A 26,143-nucleotide genomic window follows, 5' to 3' on the forward strand; every position below is an offset into this window, starting at 1 on the left:
TTTTAATACCAGGAATTTCATTACAATATTTGTTATTAAGGTTTAATTTCGCAAAACATCCCTAAACTTATTGTCTATATTCCATAATAGTCTTTAAAACTTCAAATCATTCCAATTATATCTAATTTTGTATGCTGTAAGTAAATATGAGTTTACAGTTTGATCCACATCAGATTTGAGCGGACATTTGATAAGAAATTGATGTCTAGATTGAGGAAATGACTTGATTGATACGATATATAAACTTTGAGAAGCTCAGTTAAATTTTTAAAATTTGAATCACAATTTAATTATGTCTAGTGTAAATCTATGATTAACTATAAAACGATCTAAAATGAGATTTAATATAAAAGAATCTAATTGATCCAAAATCAATTGTTGGGGGTCATGAGAGCAAGACTTTGAAAATAGAAAGTGGGTTGGGATTTTGGTTTTGTTTGGTTCCCTACAGATATATATTACACCTTTTGACTGGGAATTTTAGGCGGCCGACCACCTAAGTGCCGCTTTCTCTGCAAATCCCACTCCCAAACATCATAATTTGTATTGCAAACAGAGAGGATTTATCTGTTCCATTTTTGGAACATTCCCCCTTCTCTTATTTTCGGACGACGTTATTATTTAAAAAAACATAAAGATTCGTATACTGAAAAAAATAACCTTAAACAATATTAATTAAAAAAATTTAAATTTATCCACATAGGATGATCTCGTATTATGTGAAAATTGAAGTTAAATTTTACGTTCTATAAAAAACGAATTTCATGTATTTACTGTTGTCTACCCAAATTAATAAATGAGTTTATCTAAAATGTTGATGAATCTCGCGTCCTATAAAATATGCTTTTATAATACGAGGTAGTCCTCATATTTTTGGTGCAAGATTCATTAACTTTTTAAATAATTTCATTGATAAAGATAACAATAAATATATGAAACTCGTTTTACGTAAAATGTAAAATCCGATCCCATTTTTCACAGAACACGAGATCATCCGACTATAGTAGTTTAACTAACAAAATACAATATATCATGTTAAGTAGGAAATAAGCGAACAATTAATAGTTTTAACATCAAACAAATCGATGATTTAAATATGAACACGTTTTGAAAGGATGGGTCGAGTGGCTTTGGCGACTATTGCCGAGAAAACCAGGTTGAGTCGAGAGGCATATGCACATGGGAAGGGCACATGCGGGATTCCGAGCACATTGGCTCACCGGCAAAGGGTCGTCGAACGGATTATTTTTTGCTTACGGGAATATCTTTGAAATCCCATCACTGTTGTACTTTTCGTACGGTCCCGTTTGTCCAACTATTCTGCATAAATCCAACGTTTAAAACCCTTTTTATATTAAACGGGTAAAATAGCATTTAATCCCAAACTTCAACTTTTTTTTTATTTTGCCCTCCCGATTTTCAAGGTTTCACTTTGATAATTTGGACTCACATATCTGGTTTTAATGAGTGAGTCTCTCAACGAAGATTTTTTTGCATATATGATTCGAACTTGAGACCTACTTAAGCAATATCAAGCTACTTATCACTTAAATCAATCCCAATTGATCCCCCAAACTTGAACCTTTTTTTCAACTGTCTATACTTTTTTTTATATTAGTCCCTGGGTTTGCAAAAAAAATATTTTTTTTTATAATTTTGATGGAGCACATTCTCATAGTATCACATTATGTGATAATGTTATAAATTTATTGATTAAATTGTAGATGATGTATCTACTTTATTGTGGTCCCCCATGGCCCCTTCCGTGCCTTGTAAGGTTCAACAAATAAAAGGAAAAATTAAAAAGGACTTGGACTTGCATAATGTTTTGCCTCCCTTTATTCTTCTCTTTTGGATTACATGAATCCATATTTAAAATTTAAAAGATTATGCACGAACCAATCTACTTCAATGGTTAGAGGGATGGTTGCTATCTATATAAGTCTCAAGTTCGACAAACAACGACGCAGAGTAGTTGAACGTTCATTATCAAATGACTGAGAATCTCTATAACAAATACTACCGCTTATAATTACCCTAAATTAATAAAAATTTAAAAAGATTATGTTATTTGAAATAATTATATAAACATGTAACATAAAACCATACTATTCTAATTAGTTGTTAGATGATAAACACTAAAATTATCTTATAAATTTAATATTATTTGTATACTAATTTTGGAACATTGTTCCACAACTTCGTGTGGAATTATTCATCATTAATTAAAAACAAAAACAAAATTCAACTCTTCACGATGGGTCATCCACTAAAGTTTGAAAAAAAAAACAAATGTAAATAATGATAACAAATGGAAACGGATTGCACAAGGAGGAATAAAATACTAGAATGAAATAAAAACTAACAATCAATTGATCTAGTGGGATGAGACATTAGATCCTTTAAACAAGATCAGGGGTTCGAATCCTGACGTTTGCAATGGAGTAAACTGGGTTGGGAGGGTCGCCTTCGCCTCTATAGTACCTAATATAGATTAGTCGATCAATAGATCAGATATCAATAATTAATTCAAAAAAATATAATAAATGAAAATTAGAGAGATATGGTGGTTTAATCAAGCCATCTCAATCACAATAAAAATATTGTTTATAATTAAATATCCATTAAAAATTCCAAGTGGGTCTTATAAAAAGTTGCTTTTTAGAAAAATCAAAGACGATGTTGAATAATATCTCATTTCACAAAGTGAAGGTCGATATCAATGAAGTTTTAAAATTAAAGTAAGAATTAAATTTGTATTAATTAATGACGAAAACATTTATAGATCATAATTGTTGGAGGTCTTTCACGAAAATTACTTTTAATCTAACGTTGGGTAGTCTACTACCCTACCTCCCTTTACTCCATTACATATGAGAATAGGGTCAACTAATTAGCCAATTACACTTGTTTATTGTTCGCAAAATTGCAAAAATGTTACGAATTTATGATCGTACATCTTTTAATGCCATGTCTCCAACTTTAATTATTTTGCATTTATGATCGAGTATCTAAAATGATAATATTTATAACGTTAAGTATTTAGATAGATTAAAATTACTTTAATCATTTATGGGAAAATTGAGATATAATTTAAATATTTATTTTAATATTAATCCAATAAAAATTAGTGGCAAGTATTTATGTAGCATTGATATCAAATACCATTAATAGTAAAAGACGTAAATCGAAATTAGCTCTAAATATTTATTAAAATGATCATTTTAACTTGTATTATTCTTTTTGTGTATTTTAGCCCAAAATTTTATTTTAGGATAAAGAGGTCTATAATATTTTATTGAATAATTATTTTGACTTTTATTATTTTTAGAGCATTTTGACATCAATATTTTATTTTAAGATATAAAAACTCGTATTTTAGAGTGTTAATATTTTGTTAACTAACAATTTTCACTCACATAGAATTTTTTTGTTGAAAGTCAAAGATTTTTTTTTCCCGATGCATGAATGCACCGAATGGCCTTGGTAAAAAGAAGTAAATTTTGTTGAAAATTTGGTAAGAAAAAATTATCAAATTTAATCTCTGTACTTTAGGGTATTTATAAGATTAGTCCTTAAACTTCAACTATAAATACCCTAACCCATTTAGCTTCAAAATCATCCCAAATCATTCTAGCTCTCTTCCAATACTAGAGAAATAAGAGAGTTTTCTTGAGAGTAATTTTCAGTGTGCAATTGGGTTGTGAGTGTTTTTGTAAACACCTGTAAATTTTCTCTTTTTAGTTAAAGATTTACAGTAGTCTAGAGACGTAGACATAATTGGCCGAACTCCTTATCAATTTCAGGTGTTATTATTTCGCTTTTATTTCGCATTCTCACTAATCTGATTATAGGAAAATTACTCGTTTAATTTTTCAATATTTTTTACCCTGAAATAAAACGTTGAGAGTCAAAACATTAAAAAAAAAAATTCAAAATAGATATTTAATCAAACATTCAGGTTTTTTTTTTTTTTTTTTTTTTTTTTTGGATAATATGCAAGAATAGAAGTTTAATTATTGTAATCAAGGGCAAACAATTTTACCCGAAAGCAGCCGCGTGGTTGTGTGACGCGTAAAATTATTTTAGGTCTTTTCAGCCTTCAGGCTTTCACCCCTCCGTGCTATGCTGACATGGCGGTCACCTTAACCCCACAAGCCTTTCTCATTTCGTGCCATGTCTACGTGTTGTGGCCCCTATATTGTCCCCTTTCCAGTCGACAAAGAAATAAAACCTGAGTTTTTATTAATTACTTCCGAATAAAATACTGTTTATTTCCAAGCGAGTCCCTGTCTCATGCCAACGTGGCACTCCCAGTTCCCCTATTTAATCCCCCAGTAATCTTCGTCCTCATCACGCAGTTCACAGTTTTCCCTTGTAGCGAACGGCTTTCCTTTTCCCCTGTAGCGAACGGCTTTCCTTTCCCCATTTCCTCTAGAACACAATTCAACAAAATTCAAAGCACTTTTTCTATTATAAATGGCCGTCGGTTCTGCAATCTCATCCCCACTCGGTCCACCGGCATGCGAGAAAGACGCAAAGGCTTTGCGGATCATCGAGGAAATGACCCGAAACGCCGACGCCGTTCAAGAACGAGTTTTGGCCGATATCTTAACCCAAAACTCTCGAACCGAATACCTTAGCCGGTTCAAACTCACGGCGCCACCGACCGCGAGTCGTTCAAGTCCAAACTTCCCGTCATTACTTACGAAGACCTCCAGCCTGAAATCCAGCGTATCGCCAATGGCGACCGCTCCGCCATTTTATCGGCACACCCCATCTCGGAGTTCCTCACCAGGTTCGTATATAAATGATAGCATTTCGAGGAATAATATATACATATAATAAAATTTGAATATTTATATATATTCTGGAAAACTGTGCAGCTCCGGGACTTCGGCTGGTGAGAGGAAACTGATGCCAACGATTAAAGAAGAGCTAGATCGCCGTCAGTTGCTCTACAGTTTGCTGATGCCAATAATGAATCTGTAAGTAAATATTTTAAAATAGTTTGCATTGTTTAATTTATTTAATGGAACGCATTTTCTATGTAAAAACAGTTACGTGCCGGGTTTGGACAAAGGCAAGGGATTATATTTCTTGTTCATTAAATCAGAAACAAGGACCGGGTGGTCTCTTGGCTCGCCCGGTTCTAACCAGTTACTACCAGAGCGAGCATTTCAAGACCCGACCGTACGACCCTTACAACGTTTATACCAGCCCCAACGAGGCCATCTTGTGTCCCGACTCTTTTCAGAGCATGTATACCCAGATGCTTTGCGGTCTCCAGGACCGACACCAAGTTCTTCGTGTTGGAGCCGTGTTTGCCTCGGGTTTACTCCGTGCGATCAGGTTCCTCCAGCTTAATTGGGAACAACTCTCTGTCGATATCGAGACCGGCGACTTGAATCCGAAAATCACCGACCCTTCGTTGAGGGAATGCATGGATAAGATCTTGAAACCGAACCCCGAGCTTGCTCGGTTCGTCCGACGGGAATGTTCCAAGGAAAACTGGGAGGGGATTATTACAAGAATTTGGCCGAACACCAAGTATATCGACGTTATCGTGACCGGAGCAATGGCACAGTATATTCCCACCCTGGATTATTACAGCGGTGGGTTACCCAAAGCTTGCACGATGTACGCTTCGTCCGAATGTTATTTCGGGTTGAACCTTAACCCCATGTGCAAACCATCTGAAGTTTCGTATACCATCATGCCGAACATGGCGTACTTCGAGTTCTTGCCCCACGAGTCTAATTCATCCAAGTTCACCCTCGATTCGTCCCCGAAGCTTGTCGACCTGGTCGACGTTGAAGTGGGGAAAGAATACGAGCTCGTGATCACGACCTACGCGGGACTATGCAGGTACCGAGTCGGCGACATCCTCCGAGTCACGGGGTTCCACAACTCTGCCCCGCAATTCCATTTCGTTAGGAGAAAGAACGTTCTCCTCAGCATCGACTCCGACAAGACCGACGAGGCCGAGTTACAGAAGGCGGTCGAGAACGCTTCTCGACACCTCCGCGAATTCAACACCAGCGTCGTCGAATACACGAGTTACGCCGATACCAAGACCATCCCCGGTCACTACGTGATATACTGGGAGTTGTTAGTCAAAAACGCCGCTAACTCCCCCACAGACGATGTCCTGAAACAATGTTGTTTAGCCATGGAGGAATCACTCAACTCGGTGTACCGACAAGGCCGAGTCGCGGATCACTCAATCGGACCGCTAGAAATCCGTGTGGTGAAGAACGGAACGTTCGAAGAGCTGATGGATTACGCCATATCGAGGGGAGCATCTATCAATCAATACAAGGTCCCGAGGTGTGTTAACTTCACACCGATCGTGGAATTGCTCGACTCTCGGTTGGTCTCGGCACATTTCAGCCCCGGTCTGCCACATTGGAACCCTGAAAGGAGGAGATGATTTCATTTTAGTGGTTTGATTAGGCACATAACCGACCAGGTTAAAAGTCAAAATGACTTGGTCTTATTGTAATTGTAGATTCTCTTGTTTCCACATTAAAGTAGCGTACAAGTTGATTAGGATGTTTCAGGGTCAGGTTTTGTAATTTTGGATTCATAGGGCTTCTGAGCTGAAACTGATTTTGCCCTATGAATTGTTTCTTTCATGTAATGGAAAATAGATAAGGTTTCTGATAAGATACTTCATTGTTGGGATTTATTATTATTTTTTAAATTGATCACTGGTAGGGATTGGCACTAGTCGGGTTTGGGTTGGGTTTTAGTTAACTTGACTCGACCTGAAAATTTTACACCCTCCACTGGACATGATTCAACCCGACCCAAAAAACATAGAGGAGTATTATTGTAATTATCCCTAAGTATATAAGGTAAAATTATATTTTTTCGGGTCGGATATTTTCACCCTAAACCCGAACCCGACCTGAACATCATCATGAAAAAAGGAAGAAAAAAAATGACCCGACCCGAACCCTGATTTTTTATATAAAAAATCCAATCCTATCGGGTTAGGTCGGGTCAGGTCCCATGTCGTCCCTAATCACTAGTATTCGATCTATTGACGGACTAATCAAAATTAGGTACAGCAAAAGCGAGGGCGACCCTCTCAACTCGGTATGCTCCATTTGTAAACTACGGTGTTCGAATCTTTGATATTGCTTAAAAAATCTAGTTTCTCATCCCACTATATCAACTGATTATTGATATTATTTTAAACAAGTCATTTCTTAATTTTATTCATTTATATAACAATATTTAATTAATATAAATGTTTATATCCCCTTAATCGAGAACTCTAATTATTGGTCATCAAGGATTATAAATCCTATAAATATATAATGTTATACACCTATTTTTCTCAAGTAATTTTCTTAATTCTCTTTTGATAATCGTTAGATTTTAAGAGCCAACAAGATACTCTTCACTTTCAAAATCCCCCCCCCCCCAAAAAAAGATGTGGGTAATTTAGGGTGCGACAGCCTAACATAAAGTTAAAGAAAAAGCGATCTAAGATCTCAAGTAGAAATAACTTCAATTTAGTTTAATCATATCATTAAATTCCAACACGAGAGTAATTTGAAAGATATATTTTTATTCATTTTGGACCATTTACATATGAGAATGTCAATAGAAAACTTGCTAAAATCCATTAAACCTAAAATATTCTGGAGTATCAAAGTCTAATTGAACGATTATCAAAACAAATTAAGAATTGGATGGAGAGACATCTGATAGGAACATTCACTGAAGGACTTATTAATCTTGACATTGAACGTGAAGTTGAAGCTCACCAACTTCGTATTATGATCGTCAGCTTCATAGATATATGTGTCTATGTGTCACTTCAACAATCGATCATATGGTGACACATGACGCACGATAATATACACATCTCCTAACAACCTAATGTTTGATATAATAGACCTAGCTATAAATTTCTTGGGAATGAAAGTAATTTTGAATAGTAATTTTGAATGTTTTAATTTAGGGTTAACTATATGATGATCATTTATGTTGTGTTTTGTCCATTTTTCTTCACTGATTTAAAAAAAACATAATATATGGTCAATTTCGTTTTTATTTAATTAAGATGTGGTTACCATGGGTTAACTGCTGTTAACGGTTAACAGATCAGGTGACGTGGAAGTTAAGTATTTTGGTATGACCACACATTTGGTCCATGTTATTTATATTTGGTCATTTGGCATCATTCGATTGGAGGATTAATTTATTAAAAACAAGACTAAATTGAGAGGATATGTAAATAATGTGGACCAAATGTGTGATTATACCAGAATATTTAACCGACACGTCACCTGATCTGTTAATTGTTAACGACAGTTAACTCGTTGTGACCACGTCTTAATTAAATAAATAAAAAAAGTGACCATATGTTTTGTTTTCTGAAACCGGTGAGAAAAAGTGGACAAAACACGAACATATGTGATCAATCATGTTGTTAATCCTTAATTTTAAAACTAGTAAGAACCTAATAATTTAGAATGTTAACAACTATAGTTTGAACACGTTTGATGTAAATAACCCAATATTTATAGAATTAATTGAGTAATGGATTTTGGATTTTGGATTTTGGATTTTATCTCCCCGTTGTTTCAACAACCGGTGGGTGACGCATTTAGAGGCAAGGCAGAGCAGGAACATAATGAAAACAGCCCAGTGTTGGTCCGACCTTTGCTAAACGATGGGGGACCAAAGACACTTCCCTTTTGGCAGAGCCTATCCCGGAAGGAGCCAACCAAAGATTAGAAGTTGAATCTAATTCCCAATATACCAAAATTATCACTCTCTCTATTTCTCTCACCATTCGTATTAGTTATATTGTCCAAAATATGATTAGATGTATGCATTAATATAAATACTTTTTAATTATGTTTAAAAATAAAATTATAATAAGGGTTTTCAACTAGATTTATAAACTAATCACATAATCAAGATATTCTCCCATAGTCATTAACTCAAGAAAACGAGACACTCGAGATCATATAAGGATTATACAGTAAAAAGGTAAAAAATTCATCCAAAAAACTCGAACAATAGGTAGTTACAAATAGAACATATTGCTACGGAAAACGAACCAAAACACGAGATTTAACTACTGAGAGATTGTCGGTAAAAGCAAATCAGAACAAAGCATCGTGAGAAAACTATTTAATAACGCAGAAAGGGCATTCAAATTACAATTTGAGGATCCAAAATTGGAAAGATCAATGAGATAACAAATTAATGTCATCTTGATCAATTACGGTGATGTCAAATCCAACCCTAAGAAAAATAAATAACACAAACAACCAAAAGACCAACCCTAAAAAACGTGTCAAGAAGCAGAAAAAATGTGTCGTAAAGGCAGAAAAAATCATGTCATAAATACATAATTATAAGAAACAAAAAAAGTAAAGATGTGAGATAATTAAATAATAATTAGTATGATTATATAAATGATATAAAACTTTACTATATATATATATATAGATAATTGATGTGCATACGAAATTAAAAAAACATGTTGACTATATTAATTGAATATACAAATATGATCAATTTATTTTTATGCCTATATATTATATATAATATATGTTTTTGTTTTTGTTTTTAGTAATTTATATTATCATTTTATCACTTATGATATATTTTTATTTTATAATAATTTAAATTTAAATTTTAATATTTTAATATTTAATTTTCTTAATATTAAAATATTTTCCTATTTTAAAATGTATATTTAAAATATTTTTTTAATATTAAATAAAAATAACAAACTTTCTTTAAAAAGTTAACTTGATCAAACTCGACTAAAAATTTAGTTTAGTCTCTCTATTATATCATTATCTACCGTAAATCGTTATATCAATATCATAATGATCAATGTTTCGTTCAATTTTGTTGATCTAAAGGTCAAATTAATTTATTTTTTAATTTAAGGGTTTCTCCGAAGAAAAAAAGTTTTAAGGGTAACATTGTTTTTCCGGAAAAGTTTAAGGGCCTAAGATACCATTAAGCCAAAAACAAAATATAAAACGCCAATGTAATTGCGTCGAGCGGTGACTGTTTAACGGGTTGACGGTGTTAACGTTGATCGTAACGTCTTCCGATTTGTTTCCTTCTTCTGAAGCAATTGTGGTTGCCGTTACTGCTCTGGAGGGAAAAGAAAGTGAAATAAAAGAACTTGTTTGGCGGCGAGAGAAAGTGAGACAGAAAGAGGAAGTAGTGGTGGTGGTGGCGAAGTAATTCAACCAGTTATGGGCACTTCTCTTTCCTCTCATTTCTCTCGTTCTTTTTCCTTCCCTTCCTTTCTTCGCACTTCCAGCCTTGGAAATTTCCCCAATACTCCTTTCGTTGCATCATCTTCCAATAGTATCAATGCCTCCGGCTCCAATCCTAATCCCTCTAAGGTCAGCTTTTCTATATCGGATTCATTTGTTTTATGGATTTGAACTGTTGAGGATTCGGCTAATTGATCGCTTTAGATCCGTTTTGCTTATTTTAGTTTAAGAACTTCTGCTTTGCTCAGCTGATGATGCAACGCTGACGGAATTGCTTTAGGATTATTTTAGATGTGCAGAATTATGGTACCGAATATAGATTTTTACTTGTTGGGATGAGGAAAATGGTGAAGCCTAGAGAACTGAAACTTATGTGATATTACATTTTAGTGTTGTCTTTAACTTACCAGAGATTAAGTTCTTCGGTTCTGCGTTATATATTAGTCTTTAAATTGGATGCTCATGTTATGTTTATAGATTAACTATATAGATATAGCCGATGTGAATTATGTTTTTCTAATTAGATAGTCCTTTTTAATTCTCTCTTGAAAATGTGGTCTGAAAGAATTGGAACCTCTTCAGGGACTATTGTTGGCAGTCAATTTCTGTCTTTCGAAGTTTGCTTCGGTTTTGGCACAGAACGTATTCTTATTGAGATCATTGAACCTGGCTAATGAATACTTTGGGGATATGCATATACCTCAACTTTAACATTTCCACTTAAAAATTAAATCATTGCCGACTTGAAGTGGTGGGTTATTTATGAATGAACCACATTTTGTAAAAGGTTGAGCTTAAAATGCCAGTAATGGTTTGGATGATAAGCTGGGATGCTGATTCTCTTGTTTTCCTTTCACACGATAATGCTCCTGTTTATTTGCCAGACTATTCTGAATAATCTGACCAACATATTTGAGCTGCTGTTCACTTCTTGTGAATCCTTGTATTGACAATAATTAACAAAGATAGGATGATTCTTTATATGTTTCAAATTAATGGATACATGCATTATATTCGGAAGTGCTTTCTGGTAACAATTTAGAAATTGACTTTTAGCATCTTCTTTCAGAAGTCGGTCCTCACTGTTCTGATACAAGACATAGAACCATTGGACATTAGCCTTATCCATAAAGATGTCCCCCTACTACTGTGGATGCCATGAAAAGGACTATTTCAGGCATGTTGAGTTTACTTCCATCTGATAGCTTTCAAGTCTGTATCGAGGCACTGTGGGAACCTCTGTCCAAGTTGTTGGTTTCTTCTATGATGACTGGGTATGTTCATATTCTACATGATATGTCATATGTACCATTTTAGTAATTGTTTTTTTACATTGGTTCATTGCCAAGAGGGGGAAATCCTTTGCCAAGAGCTTCAAATCTCTCTGCTTGTCTATACGTGCATGTTGAGTGGCACTTGAACTTGAAAGTCAAAGTCACCGGATTTATATCTTTTGTGTTTATATTTCACATTTACATCCCATTTCTTCTTAGTGGGGGAAAAATCAATTTCACATGTGAATTAAGAATGTTTGTGATTAATTTTGATAATTTGATGCTAAGATCACAAAAAAGACATGCAGAGTAGCATTTCCCTTCAAATAGATGCCTGATTGGGAGTATCATGAAAAATGGTTCTTTAATTTCAGTTATACACTGAGGAATGCTGAATATAGGCTTTGCCTTGAAAGAAGCCTTGGCTATGGTGAAGGTTTGAAACATCAAAGTTCAGAAAAGTCAAACTTTGATGTACAAGAGATGTTGTCAGACTGTACAAGAGTAAAAGAACATCCAAATTTGTCAACTGAATCTGAAAAAATCTCAGAGAACCAATTCAAAGATTTTGAATTTGAAGGCCTGGGTGAAATGTCCCCTGAAACTCGTAAATACGTTCTCCGTTTGCAGTCTCGTCTAGCTTCAGTGAAAAAGGTATGTGATATAGTATATAGTGAGCCTTTCCTAACCCTCTTTTCTACCTTCTACGTCCATATATTGTTTTACTTGATATATTGACGAGAGAAACATTACCTTTATGTGTGAATTTGATTTACACACCATAATTAGCACCAGTTTGTAGCATTCCGAAGATGCGAGGAAGGCCTAAAAGATGTCGCAGTCTCTTGTTTTATTAGACTTATTTCCGATGTTAAATGCCTTTCTCCCAACGTCGCTCTATTAGTTGTATGTTTTGGAAGTTAAGTACCATAGAAGAATTGCCATGGTACGGAAATGTCTGGCTTTTCCAAATTTACAGTTCAGAAATGTTCCATGTTTGATCAATGATTGAATTTTACAGATTGCATTATGTTATTTATACTCCACCAAAGAAATGAACCTCCTTAAAATTGATGAATATCTCTCGTTTTCCTTGATATTTAATATGAATTTATTGTAAATTTCAATTTTTTCTATTCGATTCCTTATCCGCAATTTGATGGGATGCATGCGCATATTTCCCTTTTTTTCTCTATCAAAGGAAATGCATGAAGTAAAGAGGAACAATGATGCTCTGCAAATGCAACAATTTGTTGGGGAAGATTTACTTGACTACTTAAGATCACTTCAACCAACTTCAACCAGAAAAGGTTTCCCCCGATCTTCAACTTTTTTGAACATATTAATTAACTTATATCCCATTAATGTGACGCCATGTTTGTAAAAACCTCTTTACAAGTAGCACCATTCAAGTTCTTTGCCTTTTCTCCATTAATATGAAGGGAAAATTGGCATAAATAAAAAGAGCACATCACAGTTTCATGGCTGCAGTTGTATGGGAATTGATATTTATGAATTAGTCTAGCTAGTGCTTAGTCTGCCACGAATCTCCTTCTTTAACGAACTTGTCGTACTTTCTACCATCATGGCTAATAAAATTGTAACATAATTTCAGGTAGCCGAGTTTCCGAACCAGCATTCCCTGAACTGAAAGAAACTATCCACTCTGTAGTCCATGGTCTCCTTGCCACCCTTTCTCCGAGAATGCATTCCAAGGTTCCTCCTATGTCGGAGAACACTGCAAGTGGAACTGTAAATAAAGATTGTGCCGAAGTCATTGAGGATACTTCGCTCCGGCTGCAGCCGTCAGTTTCCTTAAACCGAGACTATCTTGCCCGTCTTCTCTTCTGGTCAGTTCTTCTCTCCCTGATCGTTCCCTTTCTTCATTTTCTCCACTCCCTTACAATCCCAGAATTTTATCTACTTTCAAAATATTCAATATGAAATCTGGTTTATGTACCCAAATTTTAGCAGGAAATATAGGTTCCTCGTCATTTATTGCTTGTAGTATTATTATCAGTCTTGTTTAAATTTCGAATGCAAGATTGTTTTCGACGAGTCGACATTGGAAACGGAAACCGATATTATTTTCAGATGCACTAACTGAGATACCCTAATTTCTTCCATGAAGGTGCTTGTTGCTGGGACATTGCCATAGAGGACTCGAGTACCGAATGAGATGATGGAACTTTTATCCTTGACGAGCAGTACCGATGATAACGGTTGTGGAGGTGAGCACGTTGGTTAGAGTATTATTATTATTATTATTATTATTATTATACTGCTTATTAGTATCTATTATTTAATCAACAAAATGAAAAATAATTAAAAGGTTTTATTATCTGTAAATCGTCATTTATTTAGTATTGTCAAATTAATATTTATTTTTAATTAAATTAAAAAAAACAATGTTAAACAAACCCTAAATAATGCTTTGTTGGAAAGTATAACTGCTAGATTTTGCTATGTTAAAATCATTCATAATTGAATGCCGAATTCACAAGTACTTTTCAAAATTAGATATTATACTACTTATAATAACAATTAAGTATTATTTCTTGAAATTATATTCATTATTTTCAATCAAAATTAATTGATATACCATTTATATTAATATCACGTGAAGCATTATTTATTAAAAATTGTATTCTTTATTTATTAATATAATGAATAAAATATTAGTATATAATCATCCTAATAAATAGTATATTTATGGTACATGTGAAAAATATAATAAAATTTTAACTATTGCTAATAAGATAATAAAAACATTCACGGTTATTGAAATTTTTTTATATACTTAAAAAATTATAAATTAAATCATCTTATCTTTTCCATTTAAATATTCTAATTAAATCAATAATATTTTCCAATAACTATGCCATGTAAGCATTTTTACACCTCAGTACTTCATAATATTATGCCATGTGACTCTCTCTTTAAGAAACTTTTCCAGTGTCTGAGAAAACTCATAAATATTCAGTGAACTAAGAAAATTTTACCATTGTTGGTAAAGGCTGGCCGATGGTTAGTGAGCGTCTTGAAGCCGTTTCACGGCTTCCATCAACGTCCATGACTCATTAATGGTTCTTCCACAGTATATAATCAATCAGCAACTAGAACTTGGTATTAGTATCATCAAGCAAAGACATGTTCTGAACCCAGCAATGAACTGGTTCAAATAACCAATGATACATCAAATAGAACATGTCAATGGAGCAATAATTATTTCTCTCAGATAGGCGAAGGATGGTGGTTAGAATTTAGAAACGAAGGAGAACCGCAAGAGGCACAAGTTTAGCAGATGGTTTTGGTGTAGGGATGAGATGAAGGGCCAAGGTGTAAAAGATGCTTATGTGGCACGATATTATTGGTAGTGACCATATATGATGCGACAGGAAGAACTTGCCTAATAATTGAAGTTCCCCCAAAAAGAGATTCTATATTGGAGTTTACAAGTAACAAAACTAGATCTTCGAAAAATGGATTGATGCAAAATGGATAAGAGAATAAATAGTACAATCATGAAGCAGAAGATCGTTTAGGCATAAATCGAAATTACAGCAAAATTAGATCGAGTATATATCAAAATGACTGAATGATCTCATGCAACAAATATTACTCTCTTCATTTGCTTGTAATACTTGAAAAAGATGGAACGATGATGATGAATCCTACTGACGTCCATTGAAAACATAAATAGAAACAAACCCGCGGTTAATCTGAGTCGGATGAGTCGGGGTTATAGCTTTGTCGGACACTCCTTTTTGTCTGTGTTCCAGGCTTCGACGATGATTCACCTTCGGAGAAGATGACTTGAGCTTTAGCCAATCTGTCTTCCAAATCTTCGGTGGAAAACTCATCCGTTCCACCAAGCTCATCAAATCCAACCTGCAAAAGAAACCCTCATCAGCTATTAGCGACAGTGGAAACGAAATGATAAAAAATCAGATGTTTAACGTTTATAACTTAGATGTTGAAAATAAGATTAACAATACCACATAGTCATCGACTTTGGCATTTTTTATAAGGGCGAGTGTAGGAAGAACAACAATCTTGAGCCTCTCAGCCAAGAATGGGCTTTTCTCGGCATGATTTTTTACAAACGGGTCTCTATATGTTGCTTTGCCAATGCACTCAAGTGCTTGTCCATCACCTGGGATTCAACTCAAACAAGATGAATTGTTTTGCCTTAATCTTCAAATCTACTTCGAAGTACAGAAAAAAAAGTCATACTAATTAGTTGCTTTTAGATTCCATCATTTCATTTCTTTCTCCAATTTTTTTCTTATTTATTCCGATAATTTCAGTGTTCAACGAGGAAATTAGATTAAAGTTCAATTATGAATTCATCCCTCTACATTAAGGAAACTGAGAAATTAATTTACTTTAATTTGACAGAAACAAAGTTCAATTTGCAACAAATTAACAACAACCAATGGTTCAAGTTTGCGTTCTCTAACATCGGGACTCATGTCTCACTTCTCAATTCTCGTACAATACGATGACCAAATTTTAACATATCAAAGTATTAAACTAACTTCACAAATTTGATACAGCATTCGGACGAAATCCATAATTAGACCTTCAGATAATTATGAAAGAACGAAAAGAAAGAAATATATAAGGCGAGTACCTTGCAGGGCCAGTTTTCGCGATAGAAGTGGCAGACGACTCGCTCACTAGCTTTAACGATAGAAAAGAAGTCCTTTTCAGCTGGAATCTCAGAGTATTCACCGTGGCCTAAACCGATCCAACGGCTCCGCTTCTCCGCCATCTTCTTCATCTGCTGCAACCTCCGCTCTCTGATAGCCTCCAGATCGTCATCGTCGAGTCGATCCAACGCCGCAATCTCTTCATCGATCTTGCCCTCCACCGCCTTCGCCACCGTCAATACCTGCTTCTCCAGGATCTGAAAAAAAAATAGAAGACATATTAAAGATCCATAATTTGCAAAGGAAAGCTTGTGGATTTAAATTGAAGTTACCTCTTGAATCTTTGAATTATCCATTGATCTCTGTCAGTCTCTCCCACTCGCTGGAAATTCAAAAATCGGAAATTGGATTTGGAAAGCGGAGAGTGCGTGAGAGACGAGGATATATTATTTCGCTTCGATTTCTGAATATATTGGAGTAAATAATCAAAGCGACGCCGTTTGGGTTTAGAAATATGGGCAAAAGGAAAATGTTAATTGCGCTAGACATGCTCAACTTATTCCTAGATTATATATTGATCCTCAAACTTCAAAATATTTCAATTGCATCCTCAAACTATCAACATTATTTATACTAGTCTAATTATCTACTCAATTATTAAATGTTAATTTAAATCTAATGCGAAGAGTATTAAAATCAGGGACCGCGATTTAACCCGAAATAAACGGGTTTCGACCGATTCGATGAGGTTGGATTTAAAAAAATCGAGTTCGGGTCAAATTTTTAAGGGGTGAGGTCAAGTCGGTTTAGGTAGAGAGTGAAAAAATTCGACCCGACCCGTGGATAATAATGTAATTTCTTTAAAAGAATAATAATTTTTTATTAAGTACTTATTTTATACTGGGTCGGGTCGGAGTCGGGTGTACATATTTCGGGTAAAAGTCAAGCGGAAGATATATATAATTTTGGGTCAGATTCGAGTGGAGTGGAGGATATATATTTTCGCGTCGGGTCAGGTTGGACGGAGGATATAATTTTCAGGTCGAATTCAACTGAAGGATACATATTTTCAGGTCGGCTTGAACCCGACCCGTTATCATCCCTAATGAAAATATTCGGATTAAGTTTTAAAACGTGTGTACATATTACTTTAATTTTATTTTTTGAAAAATATTACCTAAATAATTTTAAATATAACATATACATTAAAGCTTAATTGAAACACGTTTTATCTAAATTATCCGCAAATTTTATGTATAATATTTAAATTTTAATTTCATTTATTTTATATATGCCTCGCATCCAATTTAAATCGAACACCTAAATTGATAGTTGTGAATCATATCTAAACTATGATTAAAAGCGTTCGAATTTATAACTTGAATGACAAAAAATCTAATTAAAATGAGATAATTTAAAGGTTTAATTATAATATTTTAAAATTTAAGTCACAGTTTGTGAATGTTCGGACTCTTGACCCGATCTCTAAACATACTTTTATTAATGATTTATTAAATTTTCTACTTAAACATGTCACTTAAATTAATATCATTTGACCTACAACATGCATCAAGCTACGCGTATTAAACATATGGTTAATGTATTTAGTTATATTAAACATATGGTTAATGTATTTAGGATCCAATTACACGTTCCTTATACCCGTTGTCTAACGACTAGGTTTTTAAACCAATTGGAACTTGTCACTATATTTTTTGGTATAACCACATGTATCTAATCTATGATCGATTAATCCGGATCGGGTGCTACAGAGACAAAGGCGACCTTCCCAACCTAGTTTGCTCCATTCACAATCGTAAGGATTCAAACTTCTGACGTTGTTTAAGGGATCTAGTACCTCATCCCACTAGACCAATTGATAGTCGGTAATCACTATATTATTTATTAATAAAAATACTAACATGATAACTAAATAAATTTATATAATCATATAAAAATAAATGAAACAATAAAGGAAAAGAATGGAAAAATTGGTAATAAAACTCAGGATAATTAAAGGGGTTGGTGCATTAACCAATGGGTTAAAGAAAACAAAAATAAATTTGAGAGGATTTAAACTTATTTAATTAGACCATAAAACAACACAAGCTCAAAAATCTTAAAATCCAATTTTTTTTTTTGAATACAAAGGGATGAGCAAAGCTCAAGAACTCGAAACACGTGAGACTGCCAAGCCAAGCTAGCAACCTCGACGGGTGGTTTTGCAAAGAGCTCGAAATGCGCTCCATGGCATCCTTGCCAAACCATCAGCAACCTGGTTGCTTTCACGAGGAATATACCTGCTTCGAATCACCCAGTCCCGCTGCAGCAGCTGCTCAATATAACTGGTGGAGGGGTGTTACGGAATCAAAATGGAGAATGGATCGTGGGATTTGCGAAGCGCATTGGCATTTGCTCAGCTTTTGCAGCTGAAATTTGGGGAATCTATGTCGGTCTTTCACTGGCGTGGGAGCAGGGATATCGACGGGTTGTTGTCGAAACTGATTGCAAGGAAGCTTTGGGTATTTTGGAAGGGAAGATGGAGAATGCAGGGTCCTCCTCTCTTATACCGCATCTGCGTGATTTGATTAGTCGTGATTGGTGCCTCCAGTTGCGTTTTGTTCCTAGAGAATGTAACAGGGTGGCTAATGGATTAGCGAACATGGCTTGGGGAGACCCTCAGTGGAACCGACTCTTTTATCAGGTACCGCAGGAAGTCCGCGATATGGTGGATGCTGATGCACTAGGAGGCTGCTGATATGTAATGGTTTTGTTAACTCGTTTTATTCAACAAAAAAAAAAATTAATCATTTTAAAAATAGTGTAAATTATGCATTTAGTATCTAAATTATCAATTTTAGTATTTAAATTTTGATTTTTTTCAAAATAATACTTAATGTTTAGTTTTTGTTTCATTTTAATATCTATTGTTAAAAACTTGATGTGTTTAGTACCTAAACTATCAATTTTTGTTTGTTTTAGTGCCTAAACTTCATTTTTTTTTCCAAAACCTAATGTTAAAATTTGAACGGGACACTAAAATGAAATAAAAACTAAACTTTATGTATGATTTTAAAAAATCAAAAGTTTAGATACTAAAATGGGCTAGAACTAATAATTTAAGTATTAAACACGTAATTTACCCAAAAAAACTATAACCCTAACAAACTTCCCTTTTGGCCATCCTTTCCAATCATTTATAATCTCCTTTTCTACATGCATGCCCTCCAATTTTGGGAATTGCTTTTTCTAACTAAAGTTTCTCAATTGTAATAATAATAGCTTGAATCTCAAGTTGCTTAATAAATCAAATTCCTCCGCCTCCCATCTTTTATACTTTTGGAAAATTCTACACACACTTGATGAGTACTGTTGAACACCATTAACGATACAAGCATCATTAATTTAATTTATAAAAATTTAAAAATTTTAAAATACTCGATGTATAATTATAAATGCTCTCAACCATTTGACAATGAATACTCAATCACCCTGTTGTAGCCATTGATACTTGGACCCATGACCTCTAGGAACATCAACGATTTATTTAGCCACTAAAGTAAATTGATTCGTGCTCTCATTATAAAGTGATTCGGAAAAAACTAAAATATAATATAAATCTCTTTCAATATATATAAGAAAAAGGGGGAAAATAAAGGCTCAAAGAATACATCTGAATGATATGTGGGTATACATATATGGTAAAGTAATGTAACGTAGGGTTGAGTATGCATAGTAGAATGTCCCCTAGGAGACTTAAGCAAATGAAGCAATGGAATAAGACATAAGCTAAAGAGTATCAAACCATCAAACCCAGGGTGGCACATCCCAACACCAAGCTCCCTACCATCTTTTGTACGCTCCACATTTGCTCTGCTCCACTCTGCAATTTTCAAGAGTTGAAAATAAACGAGATTTAATCTCAAATGTTCCATTAAAAAATTAGGTCAAATTTGAGTTTCAGTCATATCCGGAATTAAAATTTAAACCATCATAAATGAAATTAAAATTTTTGAAGGGTTGAAAGCTAATATTTTTTATATTAAAGGGGCTTCAATTAATTACTATATTTTTTTATGGAGGGATCAAATAATGGAATTGACCTATTTTTGTGTTAATTGAGTAGTACTAAAATGGACGCATAATGTTATGACTAGATGATTGTAATTGTAAATGGAGAAATAAAGATATGTGAAGGAATGAGAGACAATGTACCGTGTCAGTTCCCGATGGACCAGGCGAAAAAGCGCCGCCAAGGGTAGGTGCAGGGGCCTCAGTTGGAGGAGCTGGTGGGGAGGTCAACGGTGTTTGTACCGGAGACGTAGCTGGAGAGGTAACCGGGGCTGTGGCCGGAGGAGAAGCCAAGGGAGCAGGCGGTGGGGTAGCTGGAGGAGGAGTTGCGGGTGGTGGAGTAGCTGGAGGAGGAGTTGCGGGTGGTGGAGTAGCGGGAGGGGGAGATGTTGGCGGAGGAGAGGCAGGTGGTGGGGTGGCGGGAGGTGGAGAAGCGGGTGGAGGAGTGACTGGAGGAGGAGAGCTAGGTGGAGGGTTGAAACTGGGGGTGGAGAAGATGTCACTGGGGGCGGCGATGAAGTGGGAGGAGGTGAAGAAGCCGGAGGCGGAGTGGTGGTCGGCGTAGGCGGTGGCTGAGTAGTGGGAGGAGGAGTGTGGAAGCTGGCGGCGTGGGAGGCGCCGGCGTGGACGTAGGAGAATTACTAGGAGCTTGACCCAAAACCGACGCAACCGCAATGCAAAACAAAACATATATAAACAGAGCTCTATTATAAAGAATCATGTTGAAACAGTAGTGAAAAGCTTTTCCTGCGCACCCTCTCTGCTTAAACTACGCCACAAGCCTTAAGAATTGAGAGAAAGGAGAAAGGATGAAGCGCGAGTGTGAGAGAGAGGGAATACGAGGCAGTATTATATAGTTCAACAACACATCATCATCCAACAAAAAAGAATTTTCTAGTAAACTAAATATTTTAAAATTCAATATTATGTTAGATTAACATCATTTAATGGTTAATTGGAAAATGTATTTATTTATGTAAATAAATTTATATATTGTTGCCGACTAGTGTTGATATAAGTGTTTGGAATTCAGGAATTTGAGCTTGTAAGGTCAAGTTCGAATCTTACCACCGTCACTCTTGGTGAGCAATCTGTAAATTCCTATATAAATCTCAATTAAGTCTTAGTTATACCATGACCCTAAACTAGAGAGTCACTCTTGTCCTAAACTTTTTGTACCAATATATATATATATATTGTTAGATCTTGAATTGTTTTTTTCTCTAAATAATAACAAAAGTATTTAGGATAAAGTACATAAATGATCCCCGGCTATAGGATATTAATTTATTAAGTCCATTGACTATTAAAAGTTATAAAATGATCATTAGACTATTCATTATGTTCAAGATTTATCCTTTTTTATTAAAAAATTGACGGTGTTCTGAGCTGAACGTTAATTTGCTGACTGTGATATGATAAAATCTGATCCCAGAATCTCGAATGATTATTATATCTCAGTCATCATGTTAACGTCCATCTTAGACAACTGCCAATTTTTCAACGGAAAAGGATGAGTTTAAAACATAATGAATAGTTTGATGAGCACTTTGTAACTTTTAATATTCGAAAGACTTAACAAAACAACAGTCTATAGTCAGGTGATCATTTTTTAACTTTTAATAGTCAAGGGACTTAATAAAACAATATCATATAATCGGGGGACCATTTGTGTATTTTACGCTATTATTTAAGAGATTAATGATAGCGGACCTCCATCAAATTTAGATATGTTGAGGTGGATATCATTTCATGGTTAACTGGCAAATGTAATTTGTACGCCAAGGCAAGGCAATGCAATGCTTCATATATTAACAACAATCCCTATTTTTTTCCTATTTTCCTATTTTCTAATTTTTTTTTACTTTTTATTATAATCATGAAAAATATTAATATTTACTGCATTATTAGTATATCAGATTGTGAAATATTAGAAACGAATTTAAATAAATTTATTATTATTCGTGATTAATAAAACAACATTATTAACATGGTTTCACGTGCCTCTTTGTAATTGCTCAAAAAAGGCTGGAACTTGATGGATGAGAGGTTATTGATGCTTTGCTTATAGATCAATTCAATTTTAACATGTCTCCTACCCCCTCCAAGCCGTTCCTTTCAGTGTAGTCTGTCACAATTCGACGGAACGTCCGATCTTATTTCGATAACACGTGTCAAAATCATTAAGATTATAACATTTGTATTACATGTTCTATGACAGAGGATTCAAATAACTTGGAATCATTTTTTACTCGATTTGATCGAATATTGAAATGTTTTGATAAAAAAATTATCTATAAGCTTTCTAGATAATTAGCTTTAAATCAATAAAAATAACATGAAAACGATGTAATTTAAGCATGTGCGTTGGCTTTAATCAATCGGTCCCGTGATCATATGATTTGCATTAGCATGGGCTCTTCTTCCTCTCTGGTTATTTGGTTTCATTTATCAGTGAAATAAACCGAGGGAAATCAACTCATACAAAAAATTTTTTTTGATACATTTTAAAATTGGGTAAATTACACCGATACTCATTGAACTTTACTCTCTCCTATTCGACTCATTGTACTTTCAATTTTTCTAATTTGCTCACTGAACTTTATAGATTGAAATATTTTGATCACCCTGCCGTTAACTTTTTAACGGTGTTATGACATGACATAAGCATAAAATGATGTCGTTTGAAAAACTCAAATAAACACTTAAAACAACGTCGTTTGGAATCCTCTTCTTTTCTCCCACCACCGGCCACCTTCGACCGCTGTGGATGGTGGTTGTTCGGTCTCAAAATTCATGGGTCGATTTGTATCGAAGTCCAAATCTGGTGGTTGTTTCATCGAAAAATGTCCCAAAATTCGTGAATCTTGACTGAAACATTTCGACTTCCTCACTTTCAATCTCTGATTTATGGACTTCAGAGCAAGTTCTAACAAAATCGAGATCGGATTCGGACTCAATGTGTCGAGACAAAGCGGTCCATGAAATTTGGGACCCAACATCACCATCTACGACAGTTGACGGTGGCATCCGACCATTTTTTGTTTTTGTTTATAGTTGAGTGAGCAAAATATAAGAGTAAATTTCAATGAATAACAATGTAATTTACCCTTTATATTTTCAATTATTTTATATTAAATAATAATAAAAAATGACACATCATCACATTGCTAGAGAGATAACAACAGGGTGAGCAAAATGATTCAATCTGTAAAATTCTGTGAGTAAATTAGAAAAATTGAAAGTGCATTGAGTAAAATAGAAGAGATAGTAAACTTCACTAAGGAAGGGTGTAATTTACCCTTAAATTTTAAATCTTAATATCAATGAATCTCGATTTTCAAAATAATAATAGCAATATTAATAAAACCGGTCCAAAATCAGCTTAGAAAGGAAGGGACCAGGAGGGGATGGACCCGTCGGTTCAACGATCATTATCTCCGGATATAAAGCGATGTAAACCGGTTAGCCTCCTTCTGTTGGGCCATACATTTCTTCCACGAGATGAAATGAATTTCGTAGCAGATAAGGTTACTGTCGGTGAAGAGGAAAACCTAAAAAGACATGAGATGAGAATGATGAGACCGAAACACGTGTGTTAGTGACATTGGGTCTGTGTTGCAAGGGTTTTTTTAAGAGTAAAGTTCCATTTCAATTGACCCTTTTGGGTGAGACTCGAACTGTAACCCTTTCTCTTCTGTGGGATGAAGAGTGGCCCTTCTAACTTTGCCATTAATGCGACATTGTCTATATTTGCAAATCATAATATTAGAACCAAAATAATGAAAAGGTTCCTCATTAGTCATTAGTCATCTGCTTAGGTTGAGAAAGTACATGGGATCAACCACGTTCACCTAAATGACAAAATTGGTTTTCTATAATAACAAAAAATGTGTTGTTATTAGGGATGGGCATTCGACCCGAATCCGACGGGTTCTAACTCGATCTGACCCGATCGGATCTGGGGTTTTTTTAGTTCGGGTCGGATTTTTTTAAAGGTGATGTTCGGGTTTGGTCGGATTCGGGTTTAGGGTGAAAAATACCCAACCCGGAAAAATATAATTTTACCTTATATATTTAAGAATAATTACAATAATACCCCTCTATATATTATTTTTTTCAATTAAATCATTTTTAATTAAATAAAAATAATATTTTATTATTATTTCGGGTAAGGTCAGGTCGGATTCAGATTTTATCTCAAAAAGCCGGGTTGGGTGAAGGATATATATTATGCGGGTTGGGTCGGATTTCGGGTGGAAGAGTTATTGTTTTTGGGTCGGGTCAGGTGGACCAAAAAAACGACCCAATCCGACCTATGCCCATCCGTTGTTGTTATGGCCTCCTTGGGGTTAAATTAAGGGGGAAATGCTTAAAAATTATCAGGGAAATGATGTATAGAAATATGGTTGCTTGAACATACAAGGCCCAAAATCGATGTTTACCGGTCAGAAAGTGGGTTTTTCGTCGTCTGTTGTGATTAGATTATTTTGACTTCTTTTAGAGAATACATCCATTGTTAACGACTTTATAAATCATCCTCAGCGGACGAGAATTTCTTCCTTGTGTACGTCTTTTAATTGAATGATCAAACAAATAAGTTTAGATAATTTATATCAGATATGAGAGACAGATCTATATCTATTTAGAGCTTCATCAATCCTATAATTAAAACCCATTCGCCCTCTATTTAAAAATTCATACACCCTAAATAAACCATATTTGAGTCGAAATAAAAAGATAAAAAAATATAGAATTTCTTTTATATTTTTTTTAATATTTGTGGATAAAAATAAGTAAATTTAAAGACGTAGGAACATTTAGTATTTTACGTAAGTTTTGTTCTATTTTTATATATTTTTTTATGTTAAATTGTTTTAGTTTAAAATCTTTATATTAGATAAAAAAAAATTTGTTGAATTGAGCTGTGAAGTTGTTTAATTTTGGACAGGAGATAAACAGGCCATATTATTCTTCTAGAAAGTTCCCATTTGTTTTGGACTTTGGTCATAGGAAAATGGGCTTGGTCTCTTTAGGTTCCAAGGATGATTTCGTAGTAGGATGTTCAAACAGTTAATTTGATCATCAAATGAATCAAATTTTTATTAATCGAATTAGTCAATTTTTTAACTGTTAACTAATATGAATTTTTTTTAACTATTAACCGAACTGAACTTTTTTATAATTTTTTAAAATTAGGTTAATTTGAGTTTAATAAGATTTTTTTGAGTTAAAACTTAATTAGATATTGATAATTTAATGGGTTTAGTGTAATTAAAAAGTGGTTATATCTTAATTCTTAACGTGTTTGAGTTTAAAATATTTATTTAATATATATAATATTTAATATATTCAATTTTATTCGGTTAATTAACTGATTTCGAATAAAATTAACCGTTAATCGAATGTTGAAAAAATAATTATTTCCAAACTGAACCAATTCGGTGACCTATCGAATTAACCGAATTAATTTGATTCGACCGGTTAACTCGGTTAAAACCAGGAAGTGGACACCCTTAAAAATAAGAAAAAAATATTATACTTTATTTATCAGAATTTAATCATCCTACTTCTAAAATCTAAAAAATTAGTTCAATTCAAACCAAAAACAAAACAAGATGAGTTAATCCACTTGGTTAACATAGTTAACTCTTACCTTTGTATAGGGATTTTCAAGCAGTTGATTCGGTTAATAACCAGTTGAACTATCTAAGACTAAATTAATTAAATTTTAAAAGTTTTAATCATTAATTAATTTTTTTCTAAAAATATTAACCAAACTGAATTAAGTTTGTTAATTTGGTCAATATTCGAATTAATTAAATTTCTTAATAATTTTTTATTTTGATTCAAAATAAAAAATTAAGTAGTA

The 26,143-nt window shown here is 34.1% G+C and overlaps 1 protein-coding gene and 3 pseudogenes across 1 annotated transcript; 2 read left to right on the forward strand and 2 right to left on the reverse strand.

Moving 5' to 3' along the window:
• Positions 1–1,603: 1,603 nt before the first annotated feature.
• On the forward strand, positions 1,604–6,553 carry LOC120178264 (probable indole-3-acetic acid-amido synthetase GH3.1). The gene is given in 6 exon segments (XM_039184177.1): positions 1,604–1,611; positions 4,427–4,654; positions 4,657–4,798; positions 4,887–4,988; positions 5,061–5,123; positions 5,125–6,553. Coding segments are annotated over 5 exon segments (1,791 nt in total). The 5' UTR covers positions 1,604–1,611; positions 4,427–4,479; the 3' UTR covers positions 6,434–6,553.
• Positions 6,554–10,247: 3,694 nt separating this feature from the next.
• On the forward strand, positions 10,248–13,793 carry LOC120178213 (annotated as a pseudogene).
• A 1,269-nt stretch (positions 13,794–15,062) lies between these two features.
• On the reverse strand, positions 15,063–16,634 carry LOC120178151 (annotated as a pseudogene).
• A 3,174-nt stretch (positions 16,635–19,808) lies between these two features.
• On the reverse strand, positions 19,809–21,104 carry LOC120178101 (annotated as a pseudogene).
• Between the last annotated feature and the right edge of the window lie 5,039 nt (positions 21,105–26,143).

This window comes from Hibiscus syriacus, unplaced genomic scaffold, assembly GCF_006381635.1.
Source record: "Hibiscus syriacus cultivar Baekdansim isolate YM2019G1 unplaced genomic scaffold, ASM638163v2 tig00112344_pilon, whole genome shotgun sequence".
NCBI classification, from domain to species: Eukaryota; Viridiplantae; Streptophyta; class Magnoliopsida; order Malvales; family Malvaceae; genus Hibiscus; species Hibiscus syriacus.